Source organism: Aethalodelphis obliquidens, unplaced genomic scaffold (assembly GCF_003676395.1).
Source record: "Aethalodelphis obliquidens isolate GAN/ISIS:26980383/991018 unplaced genomic scaffold, ASM367639v1 scaffold44, whole genome shotgun sequence".
Taxonomy (NCBI): domain Eukaryota; kingdom Metazoa; phylum Chordata; class Mammalia; order Artiodactyla; family Delphinidae; genus Aethalodelphis; species Aethalodelphis obliquidens.
Genome location: NW_020837988.1, coordinates 16095762 through 16120851, shown reverse-complemented (window position 1 = coordinate 16120851; position 25090 = coordinate 16095762). Strand labels below are relative to the sequence as shown.

General features: G+C 37.6%; 1 protein-coding gene across 7 annotated transcripts in view; it reads right to left on the bottom strand.

Annotated features, from left to right (window-relative positions):
- The window catches only part of KANSL1 (KAT8 regulatory NSL complex subunit 1), a 171065-nt gene that overhangs the window by 23095 nt on the left and 122880 nt on the right, over window positions 1–25090 (bottom strand). For all 7 annotated transcript variants that reach the window (XM_027081314.1, XM_027081320.1, XM_027081319.1 and 4 more), the window contains 2 exons: window positions 21856–21968; window positions 20872–21067 (listed from right to left, as the gene is read on the bottom strand). In XM_027081314.1, coding sequence (XP_026937115.1) covers window positions 20872–21067; window positions 21856–21968 — 309 coding nt within the window. The remainder of the gene's footprint in view (window positions 1–20871; window positions 21068–21855; window positions 21969–25090) is intronic.

The window sequence follows — 25090 nt, the reverse complement described above, 5'->3', positions numbered from 1 at the left end:
TCCCACGCCACGGAGCTGCTGGGCCCGTGAGCCATGGCCGCTGAGCATGCGTGTCCGGAGCCTGTGCTCCGCAACAGGAGAGGCCACAACAGTAAGAGGCCCGCGTAACGCAAAAAATAAAAAAGTGTAGGCAATGGGGCCAGGCTGTCTGGGTTTGAGCCCTAACTCTGCTGCTTACTAGCTGTATAACTTTAGACAAGTTAAGTAATGGCTTCATCCATAATAACAGCTGCTTATCTGATAAGGCTGTTTTGAGAATAAATATCACTTGGAACAGTGTCTGGTCTCAACTCTGTTATTTTTGTAGTCATACAAAGTACACTGTCTTCACTTATAATGGGGGGAGAAAAAAAAAAGACATCAACCATAAAGATCATCGATATCAAATTCTTGTTTCTTGTTAGTTGTATGACCTCCTCAAATTTACGCATCTGTTATTAAAGGATCAATAATGCCAATTTCATGGGATTGTGGGAAATGTAATATGATTTCTCAAACTATTGAAACACTACACAAATGCTAGCTAAATTAGTATATGTCAAGGTTTCTCAACAACAGCACTACTGACACTTTGAGCTGGATAATTTTTTTGTTGGGAGGAGATGTCCTGTGCACTGTAAATAAGCAGCAGCTTCCCGGACCTTTCTACTCATGGTGCAAGTACCACCTTCCTCCCCACCTTTTGTGACAACCAAAAATGACTACATTGTCAAATGTTTCTTGGGGGTGGGCAGGTGGGTCAAAAATCATTGAGAACCATGCAGCTCAAATTATGGTTATCCCTCCTAGTAAACTTCAACGCACAGGCTCCCATTAAATATTAATGATGAGAGAGAAGAAAGGTCTCAAGACTACTGCAGTCAAAAGAACTCAACAGCAAAAATGGAAAAAAAAAAAAAAAAAGAACTCAACAGCAAGCTTGAGGAGGCTTCCACTAATCAAAAATGACAATTTGAGCATAGAAAAGAATTTCAATGACTTGAATAACTCAAATACGTTTAAGTCGATGACTTCATAATCATACACCCCCCCCTCCACAAAGACTTTATTGATTGCCCTTGGAAGATGGCAGGAAATCAACTTACTGTTTGAAAATTGGTAGATAAAGTAACATGAATCATGCTTCTTTCTGCACAAACTGTACTTAAGGGTAAACCAATAGTATAAAAGGGCATTTTTCTCTTATAGAATGCTCGTATTTATCCTTTAGCCATAAACTAGAAAACCGGACAACACACAGCTTAAGACAGAAACAAATGAGGTAGCCTGTGACTGCCTTGGCTTTCTGCCTGGAGGCACACTGCAGACTGCACAGCAGGTGAGGGATTCTAAGCAGAGCGTGATGGTTTCACTGAGTTGAGGAAATACACTCCCAGAGACTGAAGTACAGAGGCTCAGGTGACTGGTAATTATGAGGCAGAATTCTTGAGAAGAGGAAGCCATACAGAAAAAGAGCTCCAGAAATCTTCATGAGATTTCCTTGAGTGTTTGCTGAATACTAAGAAGCCCACGTACAGGGTGAAACTCCATCAGGTCAGGCAAAGAACAACGAAGGAGCTGTGAACTGAACAGTTCCCCGAGCTCACACAAGCAGGGAGACTTCTCCATTGCGACCAGCCAAGTGGCACAGAGCATTCAAAAAAGACCCCAGAAGATCCTGATTTACTAGTGGAGTTAAAGTAGGCTACTCTACACTCTCCCTAGTAAAGGAAAAACTGAACCTCAAGTAACTTACCTGCCAACAAAACAAAGCCTCTTTAAAGGAAGAAAATACAATCCCTATACTTCAACCACGTAAAATTAAACGCCCAACATCCAAAAAAAACATTGTTAGATGTGCCAAGAGGCGAGAAAGTTATACCACAGGGATATAATCAGAAAAATGTAAGCCACTGGATAAATAACTGGAATAACCCAGTTTTCTCAACAAATAAATTGCAAGGAAAAGGGGTATGATGGATAGTTTATAGCAAACCAACACTCTTACTGAGAACTAGAAAGTCCAGATTAAAAAAAAAAAGCAAACTCAACTTTAAGATACAAGAGAAATGCTAAAGCAGTGACACTATCAAGGAGTCAAGATTTCAGAGAGCGTGTAGGACCATGAAGTGTGCAGCTGCTTCTTCCTGTGGACAATGGGTGATTCTGAGTGATGCTTAGAATTTGGTGCCTTGGTAGAGGGTCACTTCTGCGGACAGAGAAATGAGCAGAGATTCTGATGCTTTTGTAGGTCTAAAGGGACAACTTTAGAGACCTGAAGAGCCAAATTCCCAGTGAAAAGGAAGGACAGGAAACTAAGAATGACACATGTCAGATACTCCTGCTCCCAAGGCATTTGGAAAATTCTGAAGCTGTGAAAATTCTGAAGCTGTGATGGGCAGGAGGCTAAGAAGCTAAGCAGAAAGCCTCTGGAAAGTAGAGAGATTCTGGCAGGCTCACTTTGATGAGGAGACTACAATTAGAGTTCAGGATACATGAGGGGGAAGGGCACTGGTCATCGAATCAGGTTCTCATCTGGAAATGGGAGTAAGAAACAAGGCTATGCCCTAAGAATGGACCAGAGAGAAACAAAGCCTTATCAAAACTGTGACCCAGGGGAAGGGTAAGCTGGGACGAAGTGAGAGTGGCATGGACATATATACACTACCAAACGTAAAACAGATAGCTAGTGGGAAGCTGTCGCATAGCACAGGGAGATCAGCTCGGTGCTTTGTGACCACCTAGAGGGGTGGGATAGGGAGGGTGAGAGGGAGATGCAAGAGGGAGGAGATATGGGGATATATGTATAGCTGATTCACTTTGTTATAAAGCAGAAACTAACACACCATTGTAAAGCAATTATACTCCAATAAAGATGTTAAAACAAACAAACTAACAAACAAAACTATAACCTAGCTGCAACTCAACTCAGTGCCTAACTGCAGTCACGTTTTCGGCTCCCATTCTATATGCCTAGCAGGGGAAGGTGAATCTGTTCTGGGGAAAGAGAGCATCAGAGCTGCGAAAATCTTTTAAATATATAATATCCAACATTGACTCAAAACGAATTTGGCATCGTTATTAGACACACCAGAAGTGTGGATAAGAGAACCGGGAGATAGATTAATTGAGGACCAGAGGAAAAAAATAACAGGGAAATACAGAACAGAATGTACATGCCCGGTGATCAAATCCAACATACTTGTAATCAGAGGTCCATAAGGAGAGAAGAAGACAGAGAATATGGCAAGGGCAATGTTTGAAGAAATAATGGTTCAGTTTGTGCTAAAAATGATTAAAGACACTAATCCACAGACTTAAGAAACTGCAAAACCCAAGCTAAATGAAAACACAAAGAAAACAACATCCAAGCACACCATAAACCTGTTTAAATTGCAAGGAAAAAAATAAAGGGGAAGCCTATAAAATCAGACTTAAAAGACTTACTGGAATGTATGGACTTTATCTGTATCTTGATTCAAACAAACTTTAAAAATCATTTATGGAGTCTGGGTAATCTGAACAGAGGAGTCTCTGGTAACTGTAGGAATCACTGTTAAAGTCAAAAGCATTACCAGTGGCAAAAATCACCGACAATACTGAAGATGGTACTACCTGATTCAATCTTAAAATAGCCTAAACCTGCAATATGCAGAACTGTTAACAACAGTAGATTCTTTGACTTTGGTAAATATTTCTTGGAAAGTAGACCCCCAAGGAACTTGTCTAAGATGATAATGAAAAAGGTAGAGATTCTGAAATTTGTGCCAAAACACTCATGGCTCACTTGGTATATAATAGTAAAAAATGAACTGTGGAATGGTTAAGCAAACCATGGCATCACTTCTTATGTGGCATCTAAAACGCCAAGTACACTGATATTAAGTATGTATATGCAACATAAAAATCAAGTGTATGTGCACAGCAATTAAAACAATCAATGCAAATACATAAGATAATGAAAGAAAATGTACAATCATTTGACTGACCTTTTTTTTGTTTTTACTTGTTTTATTTCATTATTATTATTTTTTTGGCTGCACCGTGCAGCATGCAGGATCTTAGTTCCCTGACCAGGGATTGAACCCATGCCCCCTGCACTGGGAACACAGAGTCTTAATCACTGGACCGCCAGGAAAGTCGCTGACTGACCTTTCATTAGTTTATTTCCCTATAAACTTATTCAGACTATGTTTGAAAACAAAATGGGATCAGTAAATCAATGTTGCAAATAAAGTTTCTGTATTTTATATTTACTTTGGCATACTTAATTAAAAACATCTACTTCATCTACTCATAATTTTAGAATGAGATTTTAAGAAATGGAAAACGTTGATGGTTAAAGCTTTCATTTTAAAATTTAAATTTCAGTATTGCCAAGCGTCCAAACATCACCTACAAAGAGATTACAGAACAGGAAGCAGATGTTCTGAAATGCTTCTCTTGGAATCATAGTAATTCATGAGCATGCTTAATCAGTATTACTTTACCAAGGTTTCCTTGTCAAATAAGTTGGGGAAACAAAAGATTTTCTTTTAAACAAAAGGCTTTTAAGTCTTTAACGTCTTTTATGAATCTCTGAGTGGAGCATATATGGCATGAAGTGCTCTCCAAATTGATTCACCCATCACATTACACTGGTGGCAGATACTGCAAATTATCTAAGAGCTCATCACTACTTTGAAATCATGACAGTTACTATACCTGCTGCTAAATCCTGTTATTTAGTTCATTAATAAAGCAATTAATAAACCACAAGTTTATATTTTAACAACTGTTTCAACATACTCAGTTTCCCCTATAATCCAATGTCTTTTATGCATTAAAAAAGTGTGGGATTTCCCTGGTGGTTAAGAATCCGCCTGCCAACGCAGGGGACAGAGGTTTGTTCCCTGGTCCAGGAAGACCCCACATGCTGTGGAGCAACTAAGCCCGTGAGCCACAACTACTGAGCCTGCGCCCTAGAGCCTGTGAGCCACAACTACTGAGCCTGTGTGCCACAATTACTGAAGCCCACGCACCTAGAGCCCGTGCTCCGCAACAAGAAGCTGCCGCAATGAGAAGCCCACACACTGCAACAAAGAGTAGCCCCTGCTCGCTGCAACTAGAGAAAGCTCGCGTGCAACAACGAGGACCCAATGCAGCCAAAAATTAAAAAAACAAAAACAAAACAAAACACTATTCTGAGGAGTCCACATACATGATCACTCTGCCAAAGGCCTGAATCAGGAGTAAGAAACTGCAAGATGTGGGCTCCCCTGGTGGTGCAGGGTTTGGGAATCTGCCTGCCAATGCAGGAGACACGGGTTTGAGCCCTGGTCCGGGAAGATCACAAATGCCGTGAAGCAACTAAGTCCATGCACCACAACTACTGAAGCCTACACATCTAGAGCCCGTGCTCCACAACAAGAGAAGCCACCGCAATGAGAAGCGTGCACACCGCAACGAAGAGTAGCCCCCGCTCACAGCAACTAGAGAAAGCCCGTGCTCGGCAACAAAGACCCAACACAGCCATTAATTAATTAATTAATTAATTAATTTAAAAAAAGAAATTGCAAGATGCAAGAAGCAGAAAAAGAATGCAAAGCCAAGGCTGGTCTTGGTCAACCACCCAGCGAAGTGGCAAGGAAGTTTAACACCTACTCCGGGACTTTTGTGGAAAAAGCCAACAGGGAGAAAGTGAAAGTCCCCTCCTGATCCATGTTCATGTAAGAGGTCCAAATTCATACTACCTGTTTATGTGCAGGGATCTTAAGCTAAGAATCTGCCACTCCAAATTCACCTAGATTCCTGAAGTCTCTTCAGAAGCTAATGGAAAACTGTGCTTTAAGGACACTTTCACAGTCCAGGGATCACAAGACTCCTAAACAAAGCATGCCTCCCTCACCCTGGACCCAGATAAGCTCACCATGAAAGGTATTGTAAATCATAAAAGAACACAGACTGTTATGAGGCAGTCAGTACATGCAAAAATGGGAAGAAGTGGCCCTGGGCAAGCTAGAAATAGAACAATTAGAAAACAACTTTAAAATAAGTATATTAAAATTTTTCATAGTGATAATGGCAGGAATATATGTTATGAAACAGGAACAGGATGAAAAAAAGAGGATGTGTCTAAAAGTAACAAATTCTGAAAAAAAAAGTACACATTGAAATAAAAAACCCAATTGACAGGTTTACCAATAAACTAAACACAGCTGGAGAAAAAACTGATAAAGAGGAGGAACAGTCAGAGAAGACTACATGAAATAAAGCATAGGAAGAGATATGAAATTGCAAAGTATAAAAAGAAAGGAAGCAATATGGAGGAGAGAATGAGATCAACAACAATCGACATTCTATATTTAAAAAGAGAATAAAAAAGGAAAAATTGGAATAAATAATGACTAGAAAATTTTCAAAACTCAAGACGAACAAGAACTCTCAGAATGAGGGTCCACACCTAGTGGCTAAAAACTAATTCATACATCTAACTATGTCCCTTGATATTGTGAAACATAAAAACAAAACCAGAAGTAAGGGGGTGGGGTAAAGATTTAAGTTACCAGAGAGAAGATACAGATAATCTATAAAGAAATGACACTTAAACTCACATCAGAATTTTCAACAATAAATATTGGAAGGCAATGAAATTATCTTCAAAGTGCTAAATATAAATTTACATGCAGCTAAGTCATCATGCAAGAATAAAGGCAATATATAACTGTGTGTGTATTCACAGATACACATATATACACATTTCACACATAAATGTAATTCTGTATGTTTTTAATTTATAAGGACTTTACAACTTATACCATTGTTAGAAGGCTACTAAATGTATTCAGCAAGAATTGAGTAGGATGCAAGAAGCAACACTGAACAGGAATGGCAAAAGTATTGGTAAATGTAAATAAGCATAAACCTAAAAATGGCTAATTTGGGAGGGATTTAAAAACAAGGTAACTAAAATAATAAAAATAAATTATAGATAATGGGTAGGAAAGACTGGAGTTTTACTTTTTTATTTATTTTTACAATTTTATTTATTTATGGCTTGCTGGGTCTTCATTGCTGCACATGAGCTTTCTCTAGTTGCAGAGAGCAGGGGCTACTCTTCAGTGTGGTACGTGGGCTTCGCATTGGGGTGGCTCCTCTTGTTGCAGAGCACAGGCTCCAGGCGCGTTGGCTCAGTAGCTGCAGTGCACAGGTTCTAGGGCGTGTGGGCTTCAGTAGTCGTAGCGCACAGGCTCTAGAGCGCAGGCTCAGCAGTTGTGGTGAACGGGCTTAGCTGTTCCGCAGTATGTGGGATCTTCCTGGACCAGGGATCGAACCCATGTCTCCTACACTGGCAGGTAGATTCTTAACCACTTCATCACCAAGGAAGTCCCAAGGCTGGAGTTTTATAAAGAGGCATTCTAAAGTCCTACTGTTCCCAAAGCAGACAGAGATGAGAAGAACTTTCAACTAACCCAATAGACAGCAGAAAGGCATAAAAACAAGGCAAAGAAAAGGCAAGGATTAAAAAAAAATTAAGAGAAATTACTGATTCCAAACATGATAGTAATCAGAGTTAATATAAATGGATTTAAATCACCTCTTTAAAACACATCAAAACAAACTGACACAGAAAAACTGAAAACAAAGAGATGGAAAAGGATGTATCTAGCAAGTACTTACCAAAGAAACCCATTTAAAGTAAAATTAATAGAGATCAAAAGGGAAACAACATAATGATGAAAGGAATGAAGATGAAGAAGAAATAATAATCATTAACTACGATGTACCTAACCAGTCGCCCTGGAACTGTATGAACATATATGAATTTAAAAAAAAAAAAAAAGAAAAGAAAAAAAGAAATGGAGGTGAGGTTGGGGAAATGAGAGAGGTAGTTTAACGGTATAAATTGACTACCAGTAGACAAGTCCTGGAGATCTAATACAGAGTACAGTGGTTATAGACAATGCCACTGTATTATAAACAACAAATGTGCTATGAGACTAAATCTTAATTATTCTCACCACAAAAAAGAAACGGTAAGTATGTGAAGATAGAGGTGTTACCTAAGGCTACAATGGCAATCAAACTGTAACTTAAACTTACACAATGCACATATCAAACATATTCCAAAAAAAAAAAAAAAATAGGAAGCAGACCAAAGGATATAGAAGATATGAACACAATAAGCCCAAGATGTGAGTTAAATTTAGAACCCTGAAGTCAACAAACAGGATATGGATACACTCACACCCACACAAATACTGTCTTTTTAGGAAATGTGGATTATTTACAAATGCTGAACTAAAATTTTGTACATCAACATGGAGATCTTGAAAACACAAGAGTAAATTAAGACACACACATACACCTCCCAAAAACACACACCAAAAAACCAAACCCAAGTTGCAGAATACGTACAACGACAGCATTTATATAAACTTTAAATAAACAATACTGCATTTTGTGCTCTTGCACACATATATGTGTAGTAGAGATCTAAGAACCTGAACTGGGAATATACACAAATTCATAATAGTGGTTAGCTCTGGGGAAGAAAGCACGTAAAGGAGATGGAAGAAAATAAAAGGAGCCCTAGTTATCTATAATTTTCTTTTAATATTAAAAAAACACATGAAGTAAAAAAAATGTTGAATATTAACATTTAGGTTGGTACATACATCGATTTTTGTTACATCATCCTTTATACTTCACAGAATTAAAAAAATCAGGGGAGGAGACAGGTAAACCTATAATTTTTTCTATATACAGAGAACTTAAGTTCTTCACACAATAAATTCAATGGTATAGAAGAGCCCCAGAAAACTGGCAGTGGGAGTAAAAGAAAGTCCAACTATTTCAGAGCAAAGGTGTATTAAGTCTGAAAGTTGCTGAAACCCAGGAACTGAATTGGGAACAGCACCTATCAATCTGTCTTCTAGATTTAGAAGTGAGAAAAGGGTTCAACCATCATATGAGCAGCAGAGAGAAGGACCAACAACTAGTGTACTGAGAATAGTGTCCCCTCCCCAGATCCTACCTCAAAATTCATGCCTACCCAGAACCACAGAATGTGACTGTAGTTGTAAATAGGGTCTTTGCAGATGCAATTAGTTTAATATGAAGTACTACTGGATTAGGGTAAGCCTTGAATCCAATGACTGGTGTCCTTATAAGACCATGTGAAAACACAGACACAAAGGGAAGGTGATCGTGTGAAGACGGAGGCAGAAATAGGAATTATGCTACTACGAGCCAAGGACTACTAAGGCTGCTTGCAGGAAGTGGCAAGAAGGATTCTTCCCTAGAGCCTTCAGAGGCCAGCAAGGGCTGACAAACTTGATTTCAATGTCAGACTTCTAGCCTCCAGAACTTTGACAGGAAACTAATTCAGTCAGCTACTAAGTTTTTCCTAGTGATAAATACAAAGTGTAGATAGATCAACTTAGTTTTTAAGAATGACAAAAGGAAAAAACAAACAAAACCCTCAGCATGGGGACTAAAGTAGAACACTGTAGAACAAAGGAAAAGAAAGCAAATCTGAGAAATTCAGAAAAAACATATTTTTGGAAAACTATCTATTAAACAAGTTTGATAAAACAATTAATGAAAACTTTTGGCATCCCTAATAGAGTAAGAGATAACATAGCCTCTACTATAAAGTAACAGAGTAAAGTGAAAGGACAAGATGACATAAAAAGTAAATATAAAATCTAAAAAGAAAAAAGAAAATATTAACCCAAGGTAGCACAATTAAAACCTACACAAGGGCTTCCCTGGTGGCGCAGTGGTTGAGAGTCCGCCTGCCGATGCAGGGGACATGGGTTCGTGCCCCGGTCCGGGAAGATCCCACATGCTGTGGAGTGGCTGGGCCCGTGAGCCATGGCTGCTGAGCCTGCGTGTCCGGAGCCTGTGCTCCGCAACGGGAGAGGCCCACTTACCGCAAAAAAAAAACTACACAAAAGGAACTATAGGTTAGAACTGATGATATAGAAAATCAAAACAGGATGTGGACAACAAACTTAGCTGTTTTATTCCTTTGCACTATGGAAGAACCAAAGGGATAAAAACAGTGAGAGAAAAGTTAACAGCTAGCTCACATCTGAATACTTATTATGTGCATTCAAAATGTGCCCATCACTTCCTGTATCTAATTTAATAATCCCAACAATGCTGTGGAGCAGGTAGTAACAGCTAGATAAAAAGGACAGGAAACAATAACACACAGATAATTGGTATACTTAAAAACAGGCAACTACAAACTTAAGGGAATCAAAAACCAAAGCTACTACTGAAGAAAACTTGACAGTGCTACATAAAATACTCTGAAGCACTGTCCCGTGCAGTTTTGCAATGGTAAAGAAGTTCTGTATTAGTGCAACTAAATATGGTAGCCACTAGCCATATGACTACTCAACCCTTGAAATGTGGCTGGTATGAGTGAGGTACTGAACTTTTTATCCTAATTTTAAATAGGTACGTGTGGATAGTGGCTACCATACTGGACAGCATAGAGTAGAACCATTTACCAATATAAAGGAAAGAAACATAGACTGGCCAAAACAAAACAGAATAAACAACTGCTCTCCTCCCCCAACCAAAAGACAGTGGAACAGAGTTTTAAGGGACAGAGGTTATGATCTAAGAACTTGAAACACAGTCAAACTGTTGCTCAAATCACTGAAAAACCACAAATGCAAATTAAAAACTCAATGAACGGGCAAATGAAGATATAAAAAGGACTGTCAACAAACAATGAAATGTTATAACCAAAATAAGCCTTTAAGTCTACTTTCAAAACTGAATATAAAATTAAAAACTATTCTCTATTTAATAAAATCCCCATTAAAATAAGACTTTTAGGAGATTAAAAAAAAACAAAAAACACCCCCAAACCCTGAATCTTTTACGCTGTTTCAAAAAGCATACAGAAAACAAAATATTAAAACTAAATGGATGAGAAATCACATACACTAAATATTAATATCAAGAAAAGTAGAACTGTAAGGCAAGAACAACTACTGGAGACAGGAGCCACAGTCACAAAGAAGATACAAATATATAAAACTGTACTACACACCAATGAAAGTTTTTTTTTTTAAAAATCAACACAATAGACCACAAATATAAGCAGAAACTATAAGAACATCATTTTGATCAAAATGCTATAAAAATCAGTAATTAATAACAAAGGCTTAAAAAGAAAAACCGTTTAGAATCTAAAAACTCAATTCTTAACTCTTGGGAAAAGAACTTAAAAACTCAAAGGCAACTTACAAACAGCAAAAAAAAAAACCCACTTCCTTCACACAACAAAGGCTATGGAATGCTATCCAAAAATACACTCAGAAGAAAATTCAAAAAGTTAAATGCTTCTGTTATTATGTAACAAAGAACAGAAAATAAATTAACCGAGCATTTGAATAAAGGCAGAGAGGGGGGAAAAAACAAGACCACAGGAAGGAGTTAACAGCAAAGAACTGATCTTTGAAATGACCAATAAAATAGAAAAACTGCTGACAAGGTTGATCAAGAAAGAGAAGACAAATATAATGAAGACTGAGAAATGGATATTAACTCCTGATACAGGGATTTAAAAAGTAAGAACGCTTATTAAAATTCTGTATGAGTAAATCTGAAAATATGTAACTGATGGAAAATTTTCTGCAGAACAGATGCCAATCTCAGATGCTTTTACCTTGAGTTCTAACAAATTTTAAACAAATTGATCCTTCCTTTAAAATCTTTAAACTTTTCCAGAGCACGGCAAATGATACTCTAAGTGTCCCAATTCATTTTCAGTTGTCCTACATCAAAATTAGTAGTGACCTTCTAAAAGTATTGCCATTCAAACCAGAAATGAGATGTCTCACTACGACCAATTATTTCTTAACACTGTTCTGAAAGTGAATCCAGACAAGGAAAAGGAGTAAGTATATAAAGAGGTGTCAAACTGCTTGCTGATGACAGAAAGCCAACCTAGAAAATTAAAAACAAACAACCAAAACAATGTTAAGAGTTCAGAAAAATGTTCAATTACAAAATAAATACCCAGAAACCAACTCATAAAATAACACTAACAAAAAAGATCTCATTCACATGACCAAAATATCAAGAATGTAGATAACATGTATGAAGAGTTAAATATTGGGATAAAAGAGGAATTCTGTGTTCAATACTGTAATGGCATTAATTCTCTCTGAAGGAATTCCCATTAAAAACCCAATGCAGCAGAAGCAAGAATAACTACAATCCTGCAGCCTGTGGAACAAAAACCACATTCACAGAAAGACAGACAAGATGAAAAGGCAGTGGGCTACATACCAGATGAAGGAACAAGTTAAAACCACAGAAAAACAACTAAATGAAGTGGAGATAGGCAACCTTCCAGAAAAAGAATTCAGAAGATGCAAGAAACGTTTAACAAAAACTTAGAAGAATTAAAGAACAAATAAACAATACAATAACTGAATTGAAAAATATACTAGAAGGAACCAATGGCAGAATAACTGAGGCAGAAGAACAGGTAAGTGACCTGGAAGACAGAATGGTAGAATTCACTGCTCCAGAACAGAATAAAGAAAAAAGAATGAAAAGAAATGAAGACAGCCTAAGAGACCTCTGGGACAACATTAAACACAGCAACATTCACATTATAGGGGTCCCAGAAGGAGAAGAGAGAAAGGACCTGAGAAAATATCTGAAGAGATTATAGTTGAAAACTTCCCTAACATGGGAAAGGAAATAGCCACCCAAGTCCAGGAAGTGCAGAGAGTCCCATACAGGATAAACCCAAGGAGAAACATGCCGAGACACACAGTAATCAAACTGGCAAAAATTAAAGACAAAGAAAAATTACTGAAAGCAGCAACGGAAAAAATGACAAATAACATACAAGGGAACTCCCATAAGGTTAAGAACTGATTTCTCAGCAGAAACTCTACAAGCCAGAAGGGAGTGGCATGAAAGGGAAGAAAGAACCTACAACCAAGATTACTCTACCCGGCAAGGATCTCATTCAGATTCGATGGAGAAATCAAAAGCTTTACAGACAAGCAAACGCTAAGAGAATTCAGCACCACCAAACCAGCTCTACAACAAATGCTAAAGGAACTTCTCTAAGTGGGAAACACAACAGAAGAAAAGGACCTACAAAAACAAACCCAAAACAATTAAGAAAATGGTAATAGGAACATACATATCGATAATTACCTTAAACGTGAATGGATTAAATGCTCCAACCAAAAGACACAGGCTTGCTGAATGGATACAAAAACAAGACCCATATATATGCTGTCTACAAGAGACCCACTTCAGACCTAGGAACACATACAGACTGAAAGTGAGGGGATGGAACAAGATATTCCATACAAATGGAAATCAAAAGAAAGCTGGAGTAGCAATACTCATATCAGATAAAATGGACTTTAAAGAATGTTACAAGAGACAAGGAAGGACACTAATGATCAAGGGATCAATCCAAGAAGAAGATATAACAATTATAAATATATATGCACCCAACATAGGAGCACCTCAATACATAAGGCAACTGCTAACAGCTATAAAAGAGGAAATCGACAGTAACACAATAATAGTGGGGGACTTTAACACCTCACTTACACCAATGGACAGATCATTCAAACAGAAAATTAATAAGGAAACACAAGCTTTAAATGACACAATAGACCAGATAGATTTAATTGATATTTATAGGACATTCCATCCAAAAACAGCAGATTACTCTTTCTTCTCAAGTGCGCACGGAACATCCTCCAGGATAGGTCACATCTTGGGTCACAAATCAAGCCTCAGTAAATTTAAGAAAACTGAAATCATATCAAGCATCCTTTCTGACCACAATGCTATGAGATTAGAAATCAATTACAGGGAAAAAAAAGTAAAATACACAAACACATGGAGGCTAAACAATACGTTACTAAATAACCAAGAGATCACTGAAGAAATCAAAAAATACCTAGAGACAAATGACAATGAAAACACAACAATCCAAAACCCATGGGATGCAGCAAAAGCAGTTCTAAGAGGGAAGTTTATAGCTACACAAGCCTACCTCATGAAACAAGAAAAATCTCAAATAAACAATCCAACCTTACACCTAAAGGAACTAAAGAAAGAAGAACAAACAAAACCCAAAGTTAGCAGAAGGAAAGAAATCATAAAGATCAGAGCAGAAATAAATGAAATAGAAACAAAGAAAACAATAGCAAAGATCAATAAAACTAAAAGCTGGTTCTTTGAGAAGATAAACAAAACTGATAAACCATTAGCCAGACTCACCAAGAAAAAGAGGGAGAGGACTCAAATCAATAAAATTAGAAATGAAAAAGGAGAAGTTACATCAGACACTGCAGAAATACAAAGCATCCTAAGAGACTACTACAAGCAACTGTATGCCAATAAAATGGGACAACCTGGAAGAAATGGACAAACTCTTAGAAAGGTATAACCTTCCAGAACTGAACCAGGAAGAAACAGAAAATATGAACAGACCAATCACAAGTAATGAAACTGTGATTAAAAATCTTCCAACAAACAAAAGTCCAGGACGAGATGGCTTCACAGGTGAATTCTATCAAACATTTAGAGAAGAGCTAACACCCAAACTTCTCAAACTCTCCCAAAAAATTGCAGAGGAAGGAACACTCCCAAACTCATTCTATGAGGCCACCATCACCCTGATACCAAAACCAGACAGATACTACAAAAAAAGAAAATTACAGACCGCTATCACTGATGAATATAAATGCAAAAATCCTCAACAAAATACTAGCAAGCAGAATCCAACAACACATTAAAAGGATCGTCACCATGATCAAGTGGGATTTATCCCAGGGATGCAAGGATTCTTCAATATACGCAAATCAATGTGATACACCATATTAACAAATTGAAGAATAAAAACCATATGATCATCTCAATAGATGCAGAGAAAACTTTTGACAAAATTCAACACCCATTTATGATAAAAAACCCTCCAGAAAGTGGGCACAGAGGGAACTTACCTCAACATAATAAAGACCATATACAACAAACCCACAGCAAACATCATTGTCAATGGTGAAAACCTGAAAGCATTTCCTCTAAGATCAGGAACGAGACAAGGATGTCCACTCTCACCACTATTATTCAACATAGTTTTGGAAGTCCTAGCCACGGCAATCAGAGAAGAAAAAGAAATAAAAGGAATACAAATTGGAAAGAAGAAGTAAAACTGTCACTGTTTGCAGATGACATGATACTATACATAGAGAATCCTAAAGATGTTACCAGAAAGCTACTAGAGCCAATCAATGAATTTGGTAAAGCTGCAGGATACAAAATTAATGCACAGAAATCTCTTGCATTTCTATACAGTAATGATGAAAAATCTGAAAGAGAAATTAAGGAAACACTCTCATTTACCATTGCAACAAAAAGAATAAAATATCTAGGAATAAACTACCTAGAGAGACAAAAGGCCTGTATGCAGAAATCTATAAGACACTGATGAAAGAAATTAAAGATGATACCAACAGATGGAGAGATATACCATGTTCTTGGATTGGAAGCATCAATATTGTGAAAATGACTATACTACCCCAAGCAATCTACAGATTCAATGCAATCCCTATCAAACTACCAATGGCATTTTTTACAGAACTAGAACAAAAAATCTTCAAATTTGTATGGAGACACAGAAGACCCCGAATAGCCAAAGCAGTCTTGAGGGAAAAAAACAGAGCTGGAGAAATCAGACTCCCTGACTTCAGACGATACTACAAAGCTACAGTAATCAAGACAATATGATACTGGCACAAAAACAGAAATACAGATCAATGGAACAAGATAGAAAGCCCAGAGATAAACCCACACACCTATGGTCAACTAATCTATGACAAAGGAGGCAAAGATATACAACAGAGAACAGATAGTCTCTTCAATAAGTGGTGCTGGGAAAACTGGACAGCTACATGTAAAAGAATGAAATTAGAACACTCCCTAACACCATACACAAAAATAAACTCAAAATGGATTAGAGACCTAAATATAAGACTGGACACTATAAAACTCTTACAGGAAAACACAGGAAGAACACTCTTTGACATAAATCACAGCAAGATCTTTTTTGATTCACCTCCTGAAGTAATGGAAATAAAAACAAAAATAAACAAATGGGACCTAATGAAACTTAAAAGCTTTTGCACAGCAAAGGAAACCATAAAGAAGACGAACAGACAACCCTCAGAATGGGAGAAAATATTTGCAAACGAATCAACGGACAAAGGATTAATCTCCAAAATATATAAACAGCTCATGCAGCTCAATATTAAAAAAACAAACAACCCAATCCAAAAATGGGCAGAAGACCTAAACAGACATTTCTCCAAAGAAGACATACAGATGGCCAAGAAGCACATGAAAAGCTGCTCAACATCACTAATTATTAGAGAAATGCAAATCAAAACTACAATGAGGTATCTAATACCTCACACCAGTTAGAATGGGCATCATCAGAAAATGTACAAACAACAAATGCCGGAGAGGGTGTGGAGAAAAGGGATCCCTCTTGCACTGTTGGTGGGAATGTAAATTGATACAGCCACTATGGAGAACAGTATGGAGGTTCCGTAAAAAACTAAAAACAGAATTACCAGCAATCCCACTACTGGGCATATACGCAGAGAAAACCATAATTCAAAAAGACACATGCACCCCAATATTCATTGCAGCACTATTTACAATAGCCAGGTCATGGAAGCAACCTATATGCCCATCAACAGACGAATGGATAAAGAAGATGTGGTACATATATACAATGGAATATTACTCAGCCATAAAAAGGAATGAAATTGGGTCATTTGTAGAGACGTGGATGGATTTAGAGATTGTCATACAGAGTGAAGTTAGAAAGAGAAAAACAAATATCGTATATTAACACATATATGTGGAACCTAGAAAAATGGTACAGATGAACTGGTTTGCAGGGCAGAAACTGAGACACAGATGTAGAGAACAAACGTATGGACACCAAGGGGGGAAAGCAGCGGGGGTGGTGGTGGTGGTGGTGGTGTGATGAATTGGGAGATTCGGATTGACATGTATACACTGATATGTATACAATGGATGACTAATAAGAACCTGCTGTATAAAAAAATAAATTAAATAAAATTCAAAAAGACAAAACAAAACAAGGCTTTGAATACATTTCAGGGAAGAGAAAAGCACCAAAATAGGAAATATTCAACTCTGTCTAACTATTTGAAATGGTAATTATTTCACCTTCTAATTATGAAAATAAAGCACTATTTAAAAAAAATTAACTTAGAAATCTTAGTATATGTTGTGGTAATCAGAATGCAATGCAATGTGTTACTTTTATTGGCTCACAGACACTGCAACATCTGATAGAGAATTTGCCAAGAACAAAAATGAATTGAAATCCATCATAATTTAAAGACATTCCAAAAATCTTAGTGCAAAATCCAAGCCACATTTGTTTAATAAAAAAACAAAAAACAAGAAACAAAAAAGCAAAAAAACCCAAAAAACCAATTCAGTGGTTATGGAGGAAGTCCTCTCTGAAAGTAAGGCTCTATCATCATTATCTGTTAATCACAGAATATTAAAGTATTTTAAAAAATTCTTTTGACTTGAAGACAGTTTGTAAATATTAGGGCTTCTACTTCTATTTATTTTATCTCAGCCTTTCAAAATTTATTTTGTATGTGTTTTATAATGCATATATAAAACACTCCCATAAAAGTTTAGAGGCTATTGTCCTAAGCACTGGGTGATTTCTGAGTACTCTGCCACTAGAAAGTAAGCCCCATGAGGGCAAGGACTTTTGTTCACCAATGAAACCCAGGTGTACTGGAACACCGTGGGGACCCAAAACTGCTGAATAAATTTGCTTGGCAAATCCATCACCTCAAAATGGTAGAGGGCAAGGTACTTGCTCAACAGCAAATATCACTGAGCAAGGATCCACTGAAGACACAGTGAGCAACTAAGACAGAGAGAATGGCCTTTGTCTCCAATTTTGGCAGAACTCCAGCAATATTGCTATCATCAGCAAATGGTTTATTTCCCAAACTAAACTTATTTATTTGTCTTATTTTCCATGCAGTTTACTTCTGCGTGTCAGAATGATTGTTTTAGACACTGGCATTGGAACCAAAGGGTCTTTAGTATGCTTTGTATGTCTCCCCCTTGTTTTAAACATTTATACGTACTACCTTCAAAAGTACATCAGTTTTGGGGCATGAACAAGAACAAACTACTGTCAACTGCAACAAAGAAGCCTTGCTACTTCACAGATATAAAGAAAAGAATCCAGGAGGCCAATCTATACTTCAGAAAAATTTTATCACACCCTTAGATGTCATGACACCATGGCTAGCAACTGCTGAAACAGAGAAAGGACACTATTTCCCCATGAGGCGATGTTGTTGGTAGGTTTTTGTTAAAAGCATCAAAGGCATGGCCAAAATCTACTTTCTTATACGTAACAGTAATATACTGTTTTCTTTGCTTTCCCAATATCAACTCTTCAAAACTGTTCAGAAAATAATTTAGATTTATATGACTATTAATAAAAAATTGATTCAAATGTCAATATGAGAAACCCACCAAATTCTTTTCTGGTATTTTGGTAATTCAGGCAATCTGAGGAATAGACAAGAGAAAAATGGTACAGCCTAATAGTTAATTTTCACTAATAATAATTTCCTTAAAAAAAAAAAAGATCATGGCAAGGGACTTCCCTGGTGGCACAGTGGTTAAGAATCCACCTGCCAACGCAGGGAACATGGGTTCAAGCCCTCGTCTGGGAAGATCCCACATGCCGCAGAGCAACTAAGCCTGTGAGCCACAACTAGTGAGCCTGTGCTCTAGAGCCCACGAGCCACAACTACTGAAGCCTACGCACCTAGAGCTCATGCTCCACAACAATAGAAGCCACTGCAATGAGAAGCCTGCGCACCTCAACAAAGAGTAGCCCCCGCTCTCTGCAACTAGAGAAAGCCTGCACGCAGCAATGAAGACCCAACACAGCCATAAATGAATGAATGAATGATCATGGCAAAATTATATAGTCCAAATGCATACTATAACAAAAAAAGCCAAGCAGTGAAAATCTACTGTCCAAATATTAATGTTTCCAACAATTATCTCCTCTCCCTTGTCCTCAGTTTTCTCACCAGCAAATATACTGTAATAGCATTATCTTAAGAAACATTCTCTTTCAGTCAAACAGGTTATTTCTCTGTTCTCCTTTACAGAAATACTCTTTGAAAGTGTTATCTATGATGGTTCCCTCAATTCTTTCCGTTCCATTCTCTCCTGAACCTGATCCAATCAGAATTTCACTCTTCTACCTCTAACAAAACTGCTTACAAAGGTCTCAAGCAACCCTAGCCCCACGAAATCCTATGGTCAATTCTTAGTCTTCACCTAACTTGACCCATCTGCAGCATCTAACAGAGATGATCATTCCCTCCTTTCTGAAACATTTTCTTCACTTGCCTTCCACATACCACACTCTCTTGGTTTTCCTTCTGCTTCATTGGTCACTCCTTCCCAGTTTCTTATCTTTCACATCTCCAAAGACTTGGAATAAAAAAATGTATCAAGGCTGAATTACAACTGAGTTCCCCACCATTCCCTATTCCCTTCCTCTGCTGCATTTTTCTCCCCAGAACTTAACACTACAGAACATACCATATACTTCATTTTTTTTTTTTTTTTTGCGATACGCGGGCCTCTCACTGCTGTGGCCTCTCCCGTTGCGGAGCACAGGCTCTGGACGTGCAGGCTCAGAGGCCATGGCTCACGGGCCCAGCTGCTCCGCGGCATGTGGGATCTTCCCGGACCGGGGCACGAACCCGTGTCCCCTGCATCGGCAGGTGGACTCTCAACCACTGCGCCACGAGGGAAGCCCCCATATACTTCATTTTATTGCTTTATTTTCTGTCTCTACCCATTAGATTATTTCATGAGGGTAAGAATTTTTGTCTGTTTTGTTTAGTGTTGTATTCTCAGTGCATAGAACAGATCTAGCTTATTGTAGGAACTCAAAAAAAGATTTGTTGAATGAGTGAATTAATAAAAATAAAAGTGTAAACAGCAAGGGTCATCTTATACTAGTAACTTAGCAGCCAGATACCCCAATAAGCAAATTATATACATTTCAGTTAATCCTGAAACAACCCTATGAGATCTCTGAGGCAGGGTGGGGTGGGGTGGGGTGTTAACATGTCCCAAACACAAACTACTAAGTGGCAGTGCCATGATTCAAACCCAAGTCTGTCCTCTTCAAAGTTAATGCTCTTAATCACTGCATGGTATTATTTTCACTGGAGTACTATTTCGTTGGTTTTGAACTAAATCCAACCCTGCTATTTGAAGAGTCAGCAATCAAGTTTCCTATAGTTGTAAAATAATCTCCATTTTGTCTGTGAAGACAAACATTCGGTTAGTATCATCAACTTAGAAATTTTAATGGAGATTCTTATTTAAAAGGAAAGCATTCCACATTGCCATTTTCAGCGATAACAGTATAAGTGAGAAGACACATTGCTCTCCTTCAGTGTTGATGGCAGAACTTCCAACTTGCTCTCTCCCATTTCTATTAAAATCTCAAGCCAATGGTTTCCAAACCTGGCTGAAGAGTCACCTAGGAGCTTTTTGTTTTCTGAAAACAAGATTCCCAGGCCCAACTCCAGAGCAACGAAACCAGAATCTCTAGGAAACAGAGCTCAGGAACCTAGTATTTTTTAAAGCTCTGCAGGAAGCCTTGGTGGTTAGCCAAGTTTGGAAAACACTGGTTAAAAGAACCAAAGCTGGCAAGAAACTAGTACCCTCTATCTGAGCATCTGGCTCACTGTTTAACAGTGACCAAGTCTCACTGGTACTGACCTTCTTGGAAAGAGGCACGATGCTGTTGGGCCGAACAAGCCTCCGTTTCTTACAGCTCAGCACAGGACGTGTTCGGGCTGCCACACAGGTGCCATCAGTTGATGAAGAAACTAGATTCAGTCTTTGCTTTTTATGCAATTGTTCCTCAGCATCAGAGTTGTCACCTGGTATGTGGTCTGCCAAGACAGGCTGAAGACTACACAAGGGGAAGGAAGAATATTCACTTCTCATAAGACATAAGGAAACAAAGCCTTTAATACTTGTTCAACCACCTCTACTTGCAAATGTTCACAGACACAAACATGTGTTCTAGAGCACACAGAGGTCACCTCTTGATGCTGATGTCTGTTAATCTAAGTGGCTATGCAGTATCTGTGCTTATTTTTAAGGTGCTCTTGGTGGACGTTACTCTACCATGTCTGAAAAATGTAAAAGTCAGTAAGTGAACTCAGGTTCTACTGATTAAGTTCTCTTCTACAACAAAAACATGAATTCTTAAAAGTCTAGAAAATTGCAACTGGTAAGAATATTTTTAATATATATTGAGAATCAGTTCTCCTATGAAACTTGCCTATTAGGGATGTGTACTCATTGTTCACTTGCAGAAGGATTCCTCGATCTTTTATAAATGCAGATTTACAGCCTTTAGGGATCTAATCTGTTCTACAGCAGAGGATTTTATGTAAATATTTCTGAGGAGTTCTACCAAGACAGGACCAATCGCAACGATTCATAATAACTTTAGGACTTTAATTTTTCTCCATGCTGAGTCGATTTTAGGCCGCAGTAAGTAACAGGAAAATACATTAGGAGGCTACTTAAAATATACTTGCTACAGTAGGAGGCATGCACAATATTATGAAGTGATAAGGTTTCTGCTTCTTTAAACCAGGGTTACTCCTGGCTAGGGATAACTAAGAGTCTCAAACCCATCTTTAACAAGCCTGCTGAGTATAAGAAGTATGCAGAAGAGATAAAACTTACGTATTAATAACTCCATTGACAGGTCTCAATGCTCCACATGGTTTAGTAGACAATGACTCTGAAGGATGACCAGAGGCACCATGATTTTCCAGTGGTTGAGAAACAGACTCAATCTTAATGAGAAGAAAAATGAAAATATATTATCAATATTTAACCAACAGCACCAGCCTGAAAAGCAGCACCATTTCATTTTAATGAAACACCTAAAATTTCTGATGACCAACTTGAAAAAAACCTCATTTATGGAACACATTTAAGTGTTTCTTGGATTTGTGTTTCCTGGGCTGCAGTCCTCACAAATCCCAAATAAATGCATTTTTTGGCCTTAAAAAAACCAAAACCAAAAAAACCCAAAACACCAAAACCAAAAAAACCCAAAAAACCAAAATCACTCGTATGATTGAGGAAAAAAAAATAATTAAGAGAATCAGCTTTTGAGATTTTGCTTTGGCAAAATTTGGAGAATTTGCTTTGGAGGGAAGGGTTAGGAATTAAGATATTTAACAGACCCAAAGTAGTAAAGTGCCTACTGACAGGGAAATGACCTAATGACTCCATGGAACAGAAGCACAGCAAAACATTATATAGTACCAAGAGTCAAGTTTTCAACCTAAGGGTCAAGGGTACATAAGTTCAGTAGGAAGACAACTAAGAGGAAATTTAAATGTAGTTAATATCTGCTTAACTTCGCAGTGTATGCTGGAAGCTTGTTTCCAGAAAACCATACTCTCTCTCACTTTCTCACTCTCTATATATATTTCACCCCTGTGATAAAAGAAATAGAAACAATTAATAAAATGACAATGAATAACTAATAATTACCTAATGCTATCAGGTAGTAACTTTGGACTGTACAAATACAGTTGACCCTCAAACAACTTTTGGATTTGAAGTGCAGGGATCCATTTATACGTGGATATGTTTCAATAGTAATAAACACTAAAGTACTACACAGTCTGTGGTTGGTTGAATCTGCAGATGTGGAGGAACTGTGGATAGGGAGGGGCTGACTATACATTATACGTGGATTAAATCCCATGTTGTTCAAGAGTCAATTGTATATGCTTACAATATAAAATGAAAAAAGGGAGGTAGGAAAAAAATGTGGAAAAGTTGGAATTTCACTATTTCAAAAGAAATTATATATTTACTAGGCTAAAAGGGGTACGGGCAGCCATGAGATGTCAATCACATGGAGTGTCTGAGGTATTGGCAATAAAGCCACAGCTCAGTTATCCCTCGGCTCTGGGAGTTGTTGGAATACCACAGAATGGCTGTGGTCTTTGTCTCCGCCTTACACTCAAACTGACTTTGGGGTGTTTTGACATCCCCTTTCCTGTAACTGCTACCAGTACATATCAAAGCCAATATTTTGAGGCTGAAATTCTATTTATCAGTATTGTTATATTTCTCTTTTGATCTTTTTACCCCCAAGGAGAAAACACCAAAGGATCTGAAGACCTGAGAACAGCCTCAAGAAAGGACAATACATTGGGAAGCTAATTTTTAAAATTTAATACAAATTATCCAAAAAGTTAGATCAGGATAGACAAGACACATGAGTAAATTACAATGAGTAAACACTGGGAAAGTGTTCTGTCTTCCTTGTTAGATACGCTGTACATTCACTGGTATATCTTGAACAATTATATTAGTCAACAACACCAAAATTATGGTAAATTTGGCTCATGTACTCATTGCCTTAAAAGCCACACTGATTTCCTCATGGAAAGTAATGTGTAAGAGTTATAAAGATGTTCATGTCTTCTGACAAAGTATTTTACTCATCCTTAAAATCTATCTTAAAGAAATAACTCAACAAAACATACCCCCAAATCTTACACACAAAGCTAGTCACTGCAATGATATGGATCAATAACCTAAATGCTTGAGGCATAGTTATAAAATGTGGTACACCAAATCAGAATATTGAAGATAATCATAAAGGAAATTTCCTCTTCCTTTACCCAGAAGAATATTTAAATATAGAAAATAATAGGTAGAAATGATTTTGGAAAGGGGCTAAATTCAAAATATTTTTAATATAATTGTGGTGACTAAAAATATATGTACACAGATAATGACAAGGTAAAAATAGTGTTAAAGAGGCAGAATAGAGACTTCACTGGTGGCGCAGTGGTTAAGAATCTGCCTGCCAATGCAGGGGACACGGGTTCGAGCCCTGGTCTGGGAAGATGCCACATGCCGCGGAGCAACAAAGCCCATGCACCATAACTACTGAGCCCACGCTCTAGAGCCTGGGAGCCACAACTACTGATCCCACGTGCCACAACTACTGAAACCCGCGCGCCTAGAGCCCGTGCTCCACAACAACAGAAGCCACCTCAATGAGAAGCCTGAGCACCGCAATGAAGAGTAGCCCCTGCTCGCCGCAACTAGAGAAAGCCCACATGCAGCAACAATGACCCAGTGCAGCCAAAAATAAATAAATAAAAATTTTTAAAAATGAGGCAGAATAGGACTATTCGAAGTTTTCTTTACATTTAGATAATATTTTTAACATTAAAAAAAACCCCAGATAAACCCAATACCCTCCTGAATGCTAGTGAGGATTTACCATTCAGGAACACCTCAAAAAGCCCAAACAAATATTATGGTATGACAAAGGACAAAAAGATTTAAGATTCAGGTTGCTGTTAACTAGATGTGTGACTCCAGCCATGTTACCGCTTTCCTAGATTTCTGAAGTTCTGGTTTGAATGAAAAAGTTTCCTTTCAACATGAAAACGCTGTGACTATGAACTTTTTGGTGTTGATCTGAAGAACTTCTGTCAACTTTATATTCACTTAAAACAATAGCTTTTAGCATTAAATTATGACAGAGATCTGGTTTATATATCTACATGTTTTACAAGGTGCCACGTTTAAGCAATAGGTTGACTCTCATTTGATTAAGATTTATTTTCTAGGGATTATGGAGAACTAACCACCAGAAAACCTGTCAAGACAAACTGTTGCCATTCTTTAACAAAATCTCATTTCAAAACAAGTTTACTTTTCTTGGCTAATAATCTATCCTTGTTTTTCATGCCTACAGATATATATTTAAAGGCCATTAATCTTCAATGTGTATTTTATTATTTTTCTTAGAGGAACGTGGAACTTTCCTGGGGGTAATTCAGCCCCAAAATTAAAATAAAAGTCAACAGGCAAAAGGTTATTTAAGCACAGAAATGCTTGTCAAGGATACAGAAGCACGCAGCAATTAAGAGCA